Raw genomic sequence first — 17,660 nt, 5'->3', positions numbered from 1 at the left:
AGCATTCTCCTAAGCCCGTCGCGGCGGACTGCTTTATTGCGGACGAGTGGCTAATGGCTATGTGACCGGACGACGTGGAAAAGCATACAGGATGCAACAAATGGCAAGTGGGCGTACATTTTTATGCATATGGCCATTCTGTAAGCTATCGCAATGACAGATAACGCTTGCATTTCGAAAGATTGGAAATCTCGAATTAGTTTTCAACTTTAGCTCTCTTGGGTTATAGCGGGGTAGGGGGAAATCGCGTGTTTTGCATACCTCTAATATGGAAGCAATTTTCCTCGACTTGGCAGCCTTAGTATAATATCACCACAATATGACGTATATAACGAATACTTGCATTTAGAGTTTGAAACAAAAAGCGAATGATTGTTTTCATTTATTATTATTTTACAAATCTAATTAAACCAGTGCCAAAGTTCAGGTGCAAAACTGCTAAAAAAGGGATAACAGTTCTCAAATTTATATGACGTCATTAGGCATAAAAAGCTTCCGCCATCGCAAAACATCAGTTCCTGGATTTAGCCATAACCTTGAATCAATGCAGATATCTTTGTTTGCAGTGAGCGGAGCTCCTCGGTGGATTTTGTGAGCGATTTTGTTGGATGCGGTTGGTGGAAGTGTTCTGATATATTTCATTTTGTTTCTTACATTCTTTTACCGAATCATTGCAAGAATAGCATTTGTGATTGGTGTGGAGGGTGTGGAGTGTTGTGGCATACGGTTGAGACGCCTGAGGAATCAGAATCAGCATAAAAGGTGTCATGTCACCGCATTGGCATCCTCATCATAATATATAATTGTTAATAGAGTTATCCTGGATCGGTGTTGTGTAGTGAACTAGAAGAAACATACTCAAGAAATGAGGCATGGAAATGCAGCTTGTGCTTTCAAAACAGCCCTGCTTATGCTGGCCTGTGTCATCATCCAAGCAGGTCAGTCCACTGACAGTTTCTTTTCAGGTATAAGGATATTTCTCAGAAATCAGGTGCTTGATTGGCACCAGCAGATTTTAGGAGCATGACCAGTTAGAGAATGTGGTAGTTTGAGGCCACAAAAGCTATACCATTTTTGTTTGCAGAGATATGTCGGACTTTTGCCCTGCCTCCTTCTCTATCTGAATCTTGCCGATTTTCACAGCGTGACAGCTGTTTTTAAAGTAATTCAACTATGCTTGTTTTTTAAGTAATTCGACTACCTATGCTGTTTAAGCTTTCAATCAAATGTTAAAGACTCAAAATGATAAGCTTTCCCTACATGTAATCCTGATGCTTTAGGCATCAATGGTTTGCCTACAATCTTGAACTTCACTAGCCATTTATTTCAATTTCAGTTTATATATTTCAGATGAGAGTTTCACATAGGTCCTTCATCAAGTCATCATCATTGATGTAAGCATCATGTGTGTCTTGGCTGAGGACCTGTTTGGATAAGCACATATCACCAACAATATCATGTTCCAAGACAGCTGTCTAGTGCCATGTTCATTGTTCACTTCCATTCATCCTACTAGCTTATGGCAATTCACATGAGCTTTATCTGATAACATACTGATTCAGAAAATATATGATAGTGAAGGGAAATGCGTAGGGTGCACACCTGAGTGTGAGTCAGAACTGATAAGTACTTAATACATTCATAGCATTTGTTTTCAGGAATGGTACTTTTTACCTCAATGCTGTTTTTAGGGGCCTACCTAACTACCTTTTACCCTTGATGGAGTTTTTATTTTAGTGTCAAAGCCCCAAGTGCCTTAAAACATATCTCAATGCAGTGACTGCTGATGTGGCAAGACATGCATTTGCCAACAGCACTGACATGGTATCATTTTTAGGAAGAACTCTTCTGCATGTTGCATACTGTTGCATAACTTTTGCAGCTGGATAAGCCTAAGATGCTTATGTAAACAAGGGCAAATTTATTTGAAATTAAATTGAATATTTTGAAATGCAAGAATCACATTTTGTTTCTTATTTAAGTAATGACATTGTGATTTGTGCTGCTGTTAGTCGATTAGATATACCTTTAGTTACATGATTACATTGTCAGGAAGTCAACAACTAACCTTAGACCTTAATGTTGTTGGATAACTCCATTGTTTTTGCCTTCTGTTGGTATTTGATCATGATTGTTGGTCTGAAGATTTTAAGAAGATGAAAATTTTGTTGGTCTGGATCATTTTAACATTGGCCTGGCCTTGGCCTGAATCAGCTACTGAAACAGTCTGAACAATGATTCCTCTCAAGTTGGCAGGTCTTTTGTTATCATAGGATGCCTACCTGGTTTTATTAAACAGGAGCTGCTCATTGTCATTTCTTGTTTCTTCTTATGTGTTTTGGTTGAAGTGATGCCTGTGGATGCTTTTTAGCCTTTCCCAGCATCCCTGATCTAGATTTACAGGAGTTTAGCTTAGCAATGGTTGAACAATAATAAGTGAGAATGCAACAGAAGTGTGAGAATGTAAATGGTGGTGTCCTGATGCCAGGGATTTAACTCATCACAGAAGTTCCATAGAGCAGCAATGGTGTTTGGGTCCCAGTAACTCGCATACGAGTGAAAAGTCCTTTAGATTGGTCGTTAATGCTCTCTTAGATAAAAGAGGAAAGTGCGTGCACATTGACTTGCACTTTCACGTGGTGCGGCCGGTATTTGCTGCGCGAGTCTGCCGGCGTATTCGTGCTGCTCTCTGAGCCAAGGCCGTTCCGATTTCGTCGTCACGACCCAGTGAAGACGGAGAATGCTCGTCGGTTATTGTTGAGCCATCGGCAGCCGTTCTTCCCCGGCTATTGTGTGTGGCGGCTGGCGGGCTGGGCAGCCACAGACCCCCTCCGTGGCGCTCTGTAATGGATGATTTCGGCTCCTCTCTCGGACTCTCGTGGAGAGAAAGGAATCCAACACGCCCACGCTGTCGCAGCTGGGTGGTTGGGAGGCGTGCTTTTCTGTCCTGTACTAGTCTGTTCGTCCCTACCCTGTCACAGCACGAGCCCAGGCCAGCCCTACCGGGAACAATGCTACGGCTGTCTTGCACCGACTTTGCTGTCAGCTGACAGCTCGTCTTGCAAAAGCCGTGTAAGCTGTCGGAACTCGGCACAGATCTAGCGCTGAACGTTTATCCTTCCTTCGATTGTCTAGTTATTTTTGTGTTGGTGCGCGGAATGAAATTCCGCCAACTTTTGCTTTCTCCTTCATGTCTGCATTACTGCATCAAGCAGCATTAAGCAGCTATTAACCTTGCGGAGAGCGTGCTGCTGCACGCGGGTCAATGTCAGCGCGTTCCGGCCGGGCAGCAGTGCGTGTCCTCCTCTCTGGAGGTTTCGCGGGCGGCCTTCCGAGATGGCTGCGCTGCTGTGCAGGTCAGACCGGGCTGGTCTGCAGCGGCCGAGGTGCGCGGCGGCACTGAGATGGCACAGATAGGACGCGGAGGAGTGCCGAGTGGGTGCGGGCGGGCAGAGCGGCGCGCAGACGAGATTCGTCAGTCTGTCACCGCGTGCAGAATTCTGATCAATGAACAGGTGGTGACGGAGCGCAGTGTTGTTTACAACGTGGAAAGGGACAGTCGTATGAAAGCTCGGGTGGACAGTCGCATCTGTTTGTTGCAATGATTGTCGGTTGACAGTGTCAGTTGGTTGTGCTCACCTGTGCGCTTGCATGTTATCCCCATCACATGCAGTTGTCATTGTCACAGCATGACGTCCGGCTGTTACAACTGGGACATTACCTACCTATAACGGACCTGTTAGCCTCGTGCTGGTCTGTTTGTGTAGGTAACCCGTGAGACTCGGCCGTCGGTCGCTCAGCTTTGAGTGATAAATGCTCTCTGAATTTGGTTCCAGCTCTGAGCAGGCAAACAGTCGGCTATGAAACGTATGACATGCCTCGGTGGACGTTTCACACAGCTGATAAACGTGCCAGAAATGAACATGTAGCACACTGGGTTGCCCTGATTTGAAACTCATTTTCCCTGGCTGCTCTCAGCAACTCGAGTTAATTTAAACTTTACCCGCAAGAGTTTGTCTCCTATTGTATCGTCCTTCCCACCGTATTAGCGGCCATAAAGCCTACAAGGCAAGGTATTCACATGCTTGTTATAGCCCTGAAATAGCTCATGACACCCATGTGACCCTTGTACTACCGTCCCTGTCCGCCACACCGCCAGTGTGCCAGTGTGCCGCCACCACCGGGCCACTGACCAGGTTACCGCCCTGCCGGCCCACTCGCGGCGGCAGCAGCTAATTGCGGGCTCGAACTTCGTGCTCGCCGGTTGGCGGCTGATGCATTGCTTGTTTTCAGTGCTTTATTTCATTATGTATTTCTCTCCCGGGGACGCGCCGAGTCTGTCCGCAGAGCAGCGACCGTCTGTTCTTCGACGGCCTGGTTTCATGCTCATTGCTCAAGGGAGGATTGTGGTCGGTTGCACTTAGCTTTACGGGAAAGTTATTGAAAAATTGGCTGGGATCCTTCTTATGTAGTTGGCTTTATTATGGGGCATGATTTCACTGGGAGTACTGTACAGCCTTTGTTGCTGTTTTCATTGGCTCAGGCGTGTAACTTACATCCTGTCTGACTGTCTGATATTTCAACAATATTTGTTGTTGATGTCATTCAGCATCAAGCCATCAGACCATCTGGCCGTTTATGACGCATGCCCTGGCAACGAGGGTGGGATGTGGGCCGCCTGAGCTCTCCGCTCCGTGGCTGGGTCGGGCCGCCGGGCCACTAATGGGTCTGACCTCCGGCGGCCCGCCTCTCGGTACAGCTCCCCCTTCCGTCCCGTCGGAGCGTGGTGCCGCCCGCGAGCCTGTCTCTCTCAGTGCAGACCCGTCCGTCAATCGGACCGTGGGGCCGCCCGTGGGCCTGTCTCTCTCAGTGCAGACCCGTCCGTCCGTCGGAGCGTGGTGCGGCCTTCCTCTCGGTACAGAGCCGTCGCGTCCATCCCGTCGGACCGTGGGTGCAGCAGAGAATAGGAGAGGAGAGCAGAGAACAGCAGAGAGCATACTCTCTCTGAGTTGGTGCTTGCGATCTGAAACTGCCGAGAACAGCTAAAGGACTAAAACTGCTATAAGTGCTGTACATAGTAATGGGACGTTGTATGAATCTGGCCCCTCGGTAGCGCGTGTGTCCGGCAGCGCAGAGCGGCGCAGCTGTATGTGGGGCGCAGCTGTTGCCGGCTGCGACCCTCCTCTCTGATTCGGACCACATGGCACGCATACCTGGAACGCAGTCCCCCTAGCCTGCCCGGTATGCAGCTCTGCCTTTGTGAATAAAGCAAAATAGAATGGGACCTAACGGTGATGAAGTTCAGTGTTGTGACGGTCCTTCATGCATGAAGGAGTCAGTCAGTATTTAGCTGGGTCCGCGAGTTACCCCAGTACCGGAAGCGATGGGCCGTACCCCTGCGCCGGCCCTGATCCGCCGGCCCCTCCCGGCCACCCCGCGGTCATGTCACGGCTGCTGGCGTCTGGGCGTGACCGACCAGTCTCCGTGACCATCAAGGCTGTCAGCCGTGCGCAGCTGCCGCCGCCACTTCCGTCACCCGGCCGAGCCGTGTGCGGAACCCGTGCCCGGACCCTCTGTCCCCCCGGCCCGGCACTCTGCCCCGTCCCGACCCGCCGTGACCGGTCCCAACACGCCAGTCGATAGGCCGTGAGTCGAGTGTTGAGTGTGCGCCCGCGACGTGACTGGGCCTTGGCTGTCGAGTGGCTAACGTGATTCGAGCGGCGCCCGACGCGGTCGTGTTTCCGCTGTCGCGCCGCCGCGGGGCCGGTGACGAGGCAATGACATCACAATGAGGCGAACGGACGGCGATTGCAGTGGCGTCTGACGTCGGCTGCGGCTGGCTGTGACTGCCGCCGCCACCCGCCCTGTGTTGGACGGGATCGGCACGGGCGCGGACCAGGACGGCTGCGTTAGGGGCGCTGTGGCCTGTGTATGGACGGCGCGGTGGGCGGGGCAGGGGCGTTCCCAGGGTGGGCTGACTCAGAGGGGTGCCGGCCGCCACCGCCGCCCCTGCGATCAGCTGGCGGGGGCGGGGTGCGTTGGTCCATAGTCCACCCGGATGGTGGAGGACTAGATAAAGCAGCTGGTCGGCCCGGGGCGGGGATTCACTGTCGAGCTTTATCGGCTACACATAGGTGTGGAGCGTTTCAGCGCGGCCGTGAAGCCGTTAAGCTATTTACGCCAACCACAAGTAGCTTACCATGAAATGTACTTTCTCTTACGCATGTGTGAATTTCCCATCATACCGTTGCAGGAGGCCCGGATTTAGCTAGTCCAACAGTGACTTTGTAACTCTCTCCGCTATTAATGTGGATTTTCACTGAGAGCATTACGCATTGTGCGTCGTCTTCCACTGTCGCTTCCTTCCGTTTCACACATTGGACACGCGTCCTGTGTGCGCTCTTGTGACCCGGAATCCGCTCAACAGTTGACTTGTTGATGCATGTCCCAGACTGTCACCATTTCTCAGTCCGAGTCAGCAGACGTGGCCGTTTTTGTCTGCCTGGGCGAGCGCGGGCGCCCGCGCCGCTCAGCCGAAGGCCGTCGCCGCGGTCTACTGTGCGGTCCGTCTGACCATAGCGAGCTGGTAACTGTCGGATCTGGGTGTGTGTTTCGGCGCTGTGTGTACCGGCCCGGCGCCGGCGCGTGCCCATGTATGTTGATGACGGCGGCCGTTCTCACGGGCGCCCGGCTCGCCGGTGGCCGCAGCACGCCGACTCGGGTAGCGCCGCTCTGGTGGAGCCGGCCTCGGGCCGCGGTGGTCAGTTGTGGAGGACAGACGCTGCCCGCGGCTGCCTCTTCGCACGGGCGGCGGACGGCCGGGCGGCTTGCGGGCAGAGCTCGGCGGCACGAATTGAGCCACTGCAACGGACCCGGGAGTGCTGCTGTTAGACGGCCGGCATTGTATCCATCTGGGAATCCAACAGTTGTCGGACGGGGTCATGAGCGTTTGGTCCACATCCTGTGGATATTTCCCCGGGGGCGTATGCACGCGTGGGTTTCGCTGATGTCGGCGTGTGGGGAGGGACGCGTGCGGAACGGTTTCGCCGTGCCGCGTGGAGTGAGCGCCGAACGGCCGCGGCTGAGTCATGCCCGCAGCGCGGCCGGTCGGCACGGCGCGGCACGGGCCGCGCGGGGTGGTCACGGTTGGCTGGCCGGTGACCCGAGCGGTCCGGTCCGGCACCGTACCGCCGATCACGGCAGCCCGCTCCGCCAGCCGGCACCGCGGCCCTCGGCATGAATAAGTCGGCGCGCGACCGAGTAATTTTGAGCGACGCTTCTGTACGACATGCCGAACGCTATCCCCGGAGGAGGGAGCCGGTGAAATTGGACGGCCGTCGTGCGGCGGACTGAGTTTGTGGAATGGCTCGCGGTCCCCGGTCGCGTGCTGTCGGCTGCAGCGATCGGTCGGGACTCACGCGCCGGCGGCGGCCTGTGAGCGGCGTCACCGGGCCGGGCGGCGAGACTGGCACCGTCCGCCTGCAGCCGCGGCGGCTGTTTTCGCTGCACGACGCGGCCGACGGTGCACGGGGGCGGGGCCGACCCCAATCCATCGCTCGCCGGCGGCCAGCTGTGTGCCGGTGACCGGTTCTCTGTCATGACTGGCCCGTGACCTATACCGCCGGCCTCCGTCGCGTCCCGTCCCGTCGGCCGGACGCGCCGCGGCGCGCCGACTGTGACGCCCCTGGCCGCCGCCGGTCGCCGGGCCGGGGGTCAACGACTGGCGCTCGGCCGTCCGCCGCTGCCGCCACTGCCGCTGCCTTTGTCGGCCTATGTGCCGGCGGCGCGGCCGCTACTACCAATGCCGCGCCTGTGCCTCAGGGTCACAGGGAGCGTCGACGAACGGTTTGGCTCTGCCGGCACCGACGCCGGCGCGTCACACGCCCGTGTGGTTACATATGAAGTTTTTGATATGACGCATAAACTCCCCTTTGGCGGAGTTTATGCGTGCCGTGTGACCTTTGCCGCCAGACCGTCTCCGCCTCTGTCGCCGGTGCCGTCGAGCGGAGGCTCGGGCGCCTCGCTCCGCTCCGGCACAGCCAACGCGTTACTGCGGTGCAGGCTGCACACTAATGATGGGTTGCGTGCGGAGGGCGTCGCCGCCCCCCAGGGATGAGCGGCTGTGTATGTGCGCCACAGACCGCGCTCTCTCGGCTCCGGCGGCGCCGCGGTTCGCGGACTGGACGGAGCCGGCTCGGCACGGCGTGCAGTGGCGGATATTGACCAAGCCTGCAGTCGTCTGAGTCACGGCGCTCGGACAGCGGCGGCCGGCCGGTCAGCGGGCCGGCTGGAGTGGTGTCCTCAACCACCCCGCCCCCGTCCCCGCCCCGTCCCCGTCCCCGCCCCGTCCCCGCCCTGCACAGCCGGCCGGGCGGACACACACGTCAGACGCAGCCGGCGAGCAGCGACAGGACTGCGACGGACTGGGGGCGGGCAGCGCAGGGACAGGGTCGGACAATGGCCGGGACGTGGCCGGCGTGGTCGAGTCGTGCCGAGCGACAGATCACCGGGAAATGTGTCGAGCCACGTCGCTGAGCGAGCGGTGTTCTGACATCTCTGTTGGCCCAGGTCGTGGTGAGAAAATCTGTCGGCGTGTGCCACTGCATATCAGCGTGAGAGGCCGACGCTGATTGACCGTGAGAAAATATCGACTCGACGTGCCACGGCCGTGCGCCGGGACCGTGTCAGTGTCGGGGTTTCAGACTTGGTTCTCGCTGATGGTCTGACGTCGGAAGTGATCTATTTTGAACTTATCTTATTTACTCAGCTTGACAGGGCAATTCCTGGTAGCTGGCTACTCAACCCACGCTTTTAGCGCTGCTCTGTCGCAAGACTAGCGTATCGGCCCACAGTAACTAGCGTATCGGCCCACAGTAACTAGCGTATCGGCCCACAGTAACTAATAACTGCCCGGCATTGCCTGCTGCGGTGGAGCTGTAATGGGCTGACTGAATCGCCGCCGGGCCAAACAACCAGCATACGAAGCCGTCAAGCTGTCAGTTGGTAGTTGGCTGGGAACCCTGACCAATGACCACCGTGCCGGACTGTGCTTAGCCTTGTTGTGCCGTTCCTTGCTATCCCGTGCCGTGCCGCTACTTGCTGTCCCGTCACTCCCGTGCCGTGCCGTTTCTTGCTGTGACAATGTGACATGCCATGACGTTCTGACTTCTGAGGAGCCAAGACGCCGACCCGCGCCGTCGCTCGGCCTGTTGCACCGGCCGCTGCGTGAGAACGCGGAGCGTGGGCCGGCGAGCGCGTGTGTGCCTGTGGGTCGTCGGCCGCCGCAGCTGACTCCTTGTGGATCGATCAGCCGGTGGTCCGAACCGTCAGTCAGTCAGTCAGTCGGTGAACGGAGCGGCGACTGTTGTCTGTCGCGCCGGGGGTGCTGACGGCCGACCGCTGCTGTCAACTCACGCCGAGCGGTCAATAATGCACGCCGACCGGCGGTGCACGGTCGGCGGCGGGCCGGTCGATTTCGGGGGTCCGCCGCGACCATTGGCCACCGGCGGTGATCAACGGTGTCGAATTGATTTGGTCGACGGGCGCTGCCGGGGAGGGAGAGCACTGCCAGGGCGGGCCCGACGCCGGGGGCTGTACGGGGAATGGTCGGACCGAGGGTGGAGTATGTTTCACGATGATGGATTGTTCCCCTTGGTAATGATCTTGTGGTTGCCAGATGATGAGTTGAGGAATTAGGAGGGTAGGCAGACGCCGGCCAGTGCACTATAAATATCTGACTGGCTTAGATTACCGACATTTGATCGTGGAAAACGGGATGACTGACGTGTAAAGGGGGCTACGATGAACCGTTGACCTGTAATGACTGCCTGTGGCAGTGGGCGTCATATTAGGTTGTTTGGAGCGCCGTGTCGTTACCGATTTGATGGTTCCTCGAGTCGCCTATCGGAGCGTCTAATTCGCGTGTCGACGATTGTACACAGACGTCAGTCATGGCGGCTCCGCATCAGTCATTCCGTGAACATGTCCTGCTGTCGACGCGACTACAAATATCACCTCACTGTCTGACCTTTAAGTGCGCGATTACGTGGCAAATAGCAGTGCTATCAGGCGGTGCATTTGGTAGACGTGTCTCCCTGCTGCAGTGGCACCTGACGCCTGACGGTGGCACCGGTCGCACCCGAACTCGCCGGCGAGGGCCGTGTGTCTGCCTGTCCTGACTTCACTAAGACCACGGTGGCTCCTGTCGGTCGCCGTCGGACGGTGTGAGGTAGCGAGGTGTTTAATGGTGACCTTTTGCAGTGCTCGTTACGGAAAGGATGGCCCTTCACACCACACGTGCCGACGACCTCGGTCTTTGTCATGGCAGGATGATAAGTGAGCCCCCTCCCCTTCCGACCTGATACAAACCACTCGCGTGCCCGCGCCCCGACCTGCGCCCTGTGCCCCGGGGCGGCCGCCGTGTCAGTTGTCGACCTGTCGCCCGGTGCCCTGCGCACCGTCAGCCGGCGTCTGGTTTGTTTTTACACGGACGGGTGATTCATTATCACCTACTGTGCGCGCGCAGATAGATCGCCTCCCTCAAGCCGTCACTACCACCTACAGCTGATCGAGCGTTCTTTGGGCAGCTGCTGTCCGGTGAAACACCAGGGAGAAGAGATACCGACGGCCGGTGGTCTTCGTGTGGAGTTATTCATTGATTCTATGGTACGGCTATTGTGGGGCTAACTGGGGGATTCTGCCCGTGTGATTAATTCTCTTTCCATGCTCGAAGCTGTGGTCAGTGGTGTAATGTCGCCGCGATTCTGGTCGCTCTGAATCAGCCTCTGACTCGGAGACAGTCGTGACGTCGAATGCCAGCTGGGTAAACACCGCGTCACGGCAGCGGTGGCGAGCTCCCCTGTGTCTCTCCAGCCCCTATCCGTGTCAGTCCCTCCCCGTCCTAACCGCAACCCCTGCCTCGATCATTCGTCAGTCTCCTCTCCCCCCCCCCAGTCCTAGCCACAACGCGGACGTGGACCATTCCTTAGTCTCTCTTTAGTTCTATCCACAACCCTGGCCTCATCCATTCCTCAATCTCCCCCCCCCCCTAATCCTAGCCACGTCCTAGGCCTGGACCATTCCTCAGTCTTATCGCGGCGCCCATTCCAGTTTCTTTCAACCCTCCCTGTTTCACAAACGTTCTTATCCACTCCTGCCCCGCCTGGTGTGCCGTCCCGCCCCCTGTTCCACCCGCCTCCCTCTCCCCTCCCCTATTTGGGGTGCTGCCCTGCTCCCCTCCCCTCTCCCCCGCCTTTGGGGCGCGCCGGTGACAGCTGAGCCGTTGCACGACAGTCGCCGGAGCCTTCCGGGAGCCGCCGACAGGCCGAGCCGTGCCAACTTAGCGGCCAACCCGTGCACGGCGACTTGGCCTAATGCTCCGCTTTGTGCCAGAGTAGCAGTCGCGCACTGGGGAGCGGGGAATATCAGGTGGCGCCTCTCGGAGCCTCAATGGAAATAGTTCAGTGAGCTGTCTGGTGAATGCCACTGCGATTCAGTCGGTAATGCGAACTGCGGAAGGATCGATCGGGATGGGGATGCGCATTGCGCAGTGTTACGGCTCCCGGTACCTACCTACTGCTCGGGTGGTATTTCACGTGGCAACAGCCATGGTGCAATGCAGCGATGTCCGTACCGAGCTGGCGCTCCCCGAGCTATCTATTTGCACTGAACAATGGCCTTATTTCCGTACTCAGCTGGGCACCGTCTCAATGTGCGTGTCACTGCTGACTGAAGACGGAGTGGATTATCTGCTCAATGTCTCTTATCTCCTCCATTTTTCACTGGGAGTGCCGACGCGGCCGATCGATGAATGCTGTTGCAGCTCGTGGGACACAATGGACGACCTGCTACTGGATTCTGAGAGCAGGTGGCCGCGTCAACTGTGGGTAGTTTGGGCCGTTGGCTATTATCGAGTGATAGTTATGGCGAATTAGAATTGGTTAACAATCGTCATGGACTTAGTTGGCCTGCTCGATTCAGACGTAGCATTAACAATTTCTCACAGACACATTGTGTAAATAGTTGCATGATTAGTAAGCAACTAAGCATGCTTCACCACTTATGCTTATGCCTCTTTATCCATTATTCACCGGACACTCAATATCGTATGCATTGTTTACCCCTGTGCAGATGTGGTCGTCCTGGAGCCTCGAAGGTCCCTCAGTCGAAATAAACAACTCGTGTGCCCCATCCTGCCTGCCGGCGCGGCGCCCCGGCGTGGTCCGCCGGCCCGGCGCGCGGCGGTGCAGCCAGCCTGGGACGGCTCCCTCTGCTCCGCCCGGCTGAGACGCCGGCAGCGGGTGGTGGCGGCTCGCGTGTCGATCCTCGTTACCCCGGTGTCGGCGTCTGAGCTGACGGTGCGCCTGCCGACGTCACCGGGCGTGTGATGGTGCGAGCGGCCTCTGGGCTGCCGGCTGACCCCGGAAGGCAGGGCAGCTATATTTTAGTGAATGCAGTGGCCGGATATCCTGTGCGTATATCGCTGGTGGATACTCCGGCTGAATATCCTATATAGTGTCACGTAGTTCGAACTCCAGCTGTCCGAAGTCGCAGGCGATGAGATGGATTTTATGTGGTTGATTTGATACGGAAAGCATCCCGTTTGCTCGTTGGAAACTGACGGGTTGGCTGGGTCGACAAGACATTTTGCCATCTGAAGCTGACGAACTGTCACGGTCTCACTCATTTTTTGGCTGCTCTCTCCATCAACCTTCATGCAATATAATAGTTTTGTGCCTCCATCTCTACCCACCAGGGACCCGTGTCAGACCGCCTGCCGGCCGGGAACGGTCCTGACATGTGGTGGCACACCGTCCGATCGAGAGACAAATGTCGGCTACACGTACGGCACGTCCAAGTCCGTCCCGATCGAACGGCGTTTGTGACTGCCGCAGTTGCCGCTATCGCCGCCGCTACTGCCGCGATTTCGGCGCCGTGTATGATGCAATGTTCTCGTGTTTGGCTCCGTCTCACCGGGCCTATGCGATCGCACGGCTCCAGTGACTAGCCGTTCGGCAGCTGCAGATTGTGCAGGCTGGAGGGAGAGGAAGGTATCCAGGAGATGGAGCTATCCGTGTACACAGGCTGGAGCGGCCGTGTACACGGGATGGAGGAAGCCGTGTCGCTACATTGGATTGAGCTGGCACGGGCTCAATAATGTGGGGATTATCCGGACAATCGGATTGCCCCGGGCTGAACGCTTAGAGACGGGATCGATTGATCGATGCCTACTGTGGCATTATCGGCGATGGCCCGTTGGCAGCAGTGTGTTTTAGTTCTGTCATAGCGTGAGACCTCTGGCGTCCAAACACTGTTCAGACTTCTATTTTTGCTCGCGCTGCTTGTGTTAACCTAATTTTCGCAACATTTCCATAATACATTAGTACAGCACGAAGTCATTAGTTTTGCAAATTGAATAGGTAATTCTCTTTTTGCCTAATGCTCTCAGCAGTGTGCCTAAATATAGACACACAAATTTGCTCGGCGAGCATCAAGGCTCTGTTCTGTTTTTCTCACAACAAATTGTCAAGGTCACCGGTCTCGGCCACGAGTTCCTCCGTCTTCTGTTGAATAATGAATAAGGATGGATTACGTAACCTAATGAACCGGTTGATATCTTCACAAAACGGGACATGATTGTCGGCTGCACCCGACCATTCTTACATGCATTTTCAAACTTCGCTAAGTATAATGTGAGTTTTGCTTCAACTCGATTTGGCGTCTGTTTTATGTAACTCCGACTGCCCCAGTATTGATGACTGTTGTTCTCAGAAATAAGGCTTTGCGGCGAGGCAGGTTGAACACCACAAAATATACGGTTCGGGCAAGTGATGCGGGACTCCTTTCGGCTAGGAGTTCCATTAGTGGATTGGCTCAACTCGTAAAATAATGGCCATAAGCTCTGTTGGAGCTTACCTCACGCTATGACAAATGGCTTGTTCGAGCAGCTAATAACCTGACAGCCGACCTTCCCCGACTGATCCTGTCTGCTCTGCTTTCTGAAGTGGATAAAAGAGGGCCCGGTTCGCCGGAACTCTGAGTCTGAACAGCACCAGTGAGTCACGATCGCGTCGGCCGTGTTGTGTGAGCGCGGCCGCTCCGACTCGCCCCGCTGGAAGACGGCGGTGGTTCCGAGTACCGGCAGCTCCGAACAGCCGGTCGACCGGGCACTTTGTGGGTGACGCTGTGTCATAGTGTCATAGTCTGTGTCACCGTCTGTGTCAGCCTGAACAGCTGCAGATGCCGTGCCGTGTCGGCTTGGCGTTCCATTTCTTTCCGTTCCTTTCCGTGTCGTGGTGTGCCGTATTGGCTGGGCGCAGTTAGCGGCGGGGTGGTATTGCTGTAGGTGCTGTAATGCCCAGTCGTTGCATGCCGTACCGGCCGCGCCGTTGTGCGCCGAGGTGGCTGGGCGTAGTTAGTGGTTAAAAGCTGTTCCAATGACGTTTTGCAGTGTGCACGTGACCGGCAGGCCCGTTGTCGTGCGAGTCCCCGGGGGCCGACACAGAGGTCGGCGACGAAGCCCCGCGGGTGTCTCTGCCGTGATCGTCCGGAAACCCCGCCGGTATGGCACGGAACGGCAGAGGCCGGGCCGACTGGTCGCCAGGAACGTTACACAAATACGGCGCTTCGCTTTGCTCTGCAAAGGAAACTTGTGTGGTAAAATTAGCGAATCGTTACAATGCCCAATAAAAATGTTTGTATTTGAATTGCACGTTAATTTCCATTCACACAATCAACATTTTTTCTTTCTAGTAAACCTTTTGGGTATGACTGTCACGTCAAACAAATTATTACACCGTCCCTCTGCCCATGTATGGTTTCTTCTCCGAGGCCAGTGCTGCGCGGCGGGCGGCTGCCCCTCGGAACCTCGAGTGTTTCGCGTCAGTTCTGCTGCGCCCGTGTAATGTAAACGGAGCCGTTGCGCCGGTCCGCGCGCGGCGTGATGGCCGTTTTCCTGCCGGGGCCGCCGGCCTATAGTGGATGATTCATACCACGGTGCTGCAGGCGGCGACCGATGCGGCGCGGTCTCCGTTCAGTGGCCTTTCTGACCGTGACGCGTCGTGCCGCCAGCTAGAGTGGTTTGGGCGGTCCGGTCTGCCCACGGTCGTGGGAAACGGCGTCAGTTTGCCGGCTGTTCGGACCGGGGTGACACAACTGTTCCTTTGTATATACTGCTGCGGTTTGTGTTCGCTCATGTAACCATGCTGCAACCCAGTGTTCGGGGCTGCTGCAGTTCATTTGTCTCCCCAGCGGCTGGGATCTAGGATCGCGTGTTTGTGTCTCCCCGCCGTCGCCAATACGACCACCCTGTCATTATGTTGTTGACGCCGTCCACGCCCACGTCTTTATAACGTCACGTATGGGACTCCGGGGACACTTTTTGCCAGACGGCCGCCGCGGAAGGAAGCTGCTATCAATTCCTGATCGGCTGACGGCATGCGCTCCTCCCCGGAACTGCCATCTCCGTTCGGCGCATTCTGTGAGTTCATCGCCGTGCTGCGCGCTCCGGCGAGGTTTCTCCATTGGCGTCATCCCTGGTCCCTATCAGCTCAGAGAGAAGCCTCGTTATAGCTCGGCTGGTTCGAGGCTTCCGCTGACGCCCACTCAGTGCTCGGTACCGCAACGTCTCGGTAATCCGTGCCGCGATGACTGTCTGCGGTGAAACTAGTCCCGGGCAGTCTGTTGCTGGCCGCTCATGGCGCTCGCCGTGCATGGTATTTAGTAATCACTCTCCCCTCCACAGATGAGCAGATGAGCTGTGCGGTTTATGTGAAATAACTATGTGGACTGTGGGCTGTGTACTGTGAGAACTGTGACCCGAGTAGAGCTGATACTTCCTGTATCGCCACCAAAGCAGCCTACATGACACCCGTGCCCGGCCAACCGGCCTGCCGGGCGGTGTGCTGTTGTGTGTCGAAAGTACACGCCAGCGTCATGCCCGCAAATGTCAAATGATGCCACTCGTTTGCATAGAAAAGTCGGCCTCCAAACAGCGGGTTGATAAGGTCGGTGTCGTGCAGTAGCGAAGTCAAGGTCCCTAACGGTCGCTGGCTGTTCCGACCTGCTAGCGTGAGTTGTATTTCTCAAATCATCCACTCGATCTGGATCATGATGTCAGCTGGCAGCCCTCCATTTGGACCGTGCCAAGTCGCGCTACTATGCTAGTACGCCATCTTCTGTTTTGTTTGTGTGTCAGTGGGCCTTACCAGCGCCCTGGGGTGTTGAGGCACACGATGAAGTGATCCCGTTGACCCGGGGCGGTCGCTGGTGTGATTTGTCGGTAAAGGTCGGCGTTGGCACCGTGTGGCTGGCTGGCCATGTGGACGATGGATGGCTCGATTTACTCTGTGATATCAGTCAGCTGACCAGCCGCTCCGACAGCCCTGACAGTTGACCGCCGGTAAATCGAATACAGACTCGCCAACAGTGCGCTCCTCTCGGAATCTGAAGGATAATGCTCCTTCCGTTGACTTCGCTGGCACCTGAGTCTACCTTCCTCTCCCTGTTGCCCCTAACCGCTCACCTGTTAACATTCTGTCTCTTGGATCGCCTGTGTCGGCATAGCGGCAGCCCCGCACACCACCAAGCAAGCTGAGCTTAGTGCGTGTTCCGTCCGACCAGGAAAATCCTACCGCTTGCTGCGCACGGTCGGCCAACAGTAGGGGAGGGATGGAGGGGCGGCGACAGTGCGAAGCCTGCTGGAGCTCGGAGGTGATTCAGTGACGCTTGCGGCGCCCTGCGCGGCCGTCTTGCTGTGCCCCGTCACCCACTCGACCGACCTTGGGGTGGGGTGGGGCGCTCGGCCGCTCTGCAGTGCAGCGGGAAGGGTCGACTCGTGCTGAAGCGGGGCTGAGGGAGCCGATACGTACCACACAGACGTCGATGGCGGCGGCAACGCTAATGGATACTGCGTATGGCCGGCCCTCTCCCCAGCTCAGCGGCTAATCAGAGTGATGCCGGCGCTCCGAGCTGAACGGACAATGACTGTGCACGGCAGACACTTTCCAGTGCCACTCAGGAGTTGAACTGGGAACGGGGAAACACCGGGTTCTTAAAGAGTAACCTGTGCCACTCAGTGAGAGGACGGATGGCACAGGACCCATCCAACCCTTGTCACAACCTACCGCCTGCGACTCGATGCCATAAGCCCGCGTACATGCATACCAGTTCGGGTCACATTCGGAAGGGTGCGTTCCGGCCGCTCCTGTCGCCGCCGAGCTCCGACCGCCGGGCAGGACGGCGGGGACGGCCACCGGCGGGCCGCCCGCTGCCAGCCTCTGACTGCCGGGCGGGACGGCGGGGACGGCCACCGGCGGGCCGCCCGCTGCCAGTCTCTGACTGCCGAGTGGGACGGCGGGGATGGCAGGGAAGGTCGTCAGCGGCAGGCGACGCTCGTAACGCCGCCCGGTGCGTCCGATGCCCTCTTCGATTGCCGTAAAGCCCGACTGGCGGCTCTGGGTGGCGCGGCTGCAGCGGCCTCCGCGCCGACTAACTGGATAATTGAGTTGGCCTTTTAGCGCTGACACAGCTGCCAATGTTTGTTATGGCTGACAGCAGCCGCCGGACGGGGAGGGGCGGGGGAGTTAAAGGGCTGTCCCAGTGCAGGGTGTGTTGACCTGCCGCTGGAGGGAACTTGTTTCACGCTCCGTCTCTGCCGTGCT

At 56.8% G+C, this 17,660-nt stretch overlaps 1 protein-coding gene across 1 annotated transcript in view; it reads left to right on the top strand.

Moving 5' to 3' along the window:
• Positions 1–549: 549 nt before the first annotated feature.
• The window catches only part of LOC122368128 (disintegrin and metalloproteinase domain-containing protein 10-like), a 73,843-nt gene continuing 56,732 nt past the window's right edge, over positions 550–17,660 (top strand). Inside the window, exon 1 of the mRNA XM_043341795.1 lies at positions 550–938. Coding sequence (XP_043197730.1) covers positions 866–938 — 73 coding nt within the window. The 5' untranslated portion in view covers positions 550–865. The remainder of the gene's footprint in view (positions 939–17,660) is intronic.

This window comes from Amphibalanus amphitrite, unplaced genomic scaffold (assembly GCF_019059575.1).
Source record: "Amphibalanus amphitrite isolate SeventyFive unplaced genomic scaffold, NRLGWU_Aamphi_draft 000925F_arrow, whole genome shotgun sequence".
Classification (NCBI taxonomy): Eukaryota; Metazoa; Arthropoda; class Thecostraca; order Balanomorpha; family Balanidae; genus Amphibalanus; species Amphibalanus amphitrite.
The sequence above is the reverse complement of the archived record's forward strand: the minus strand, read 5'-3'. Positions and strand labels throughout refer to the sequence as shown.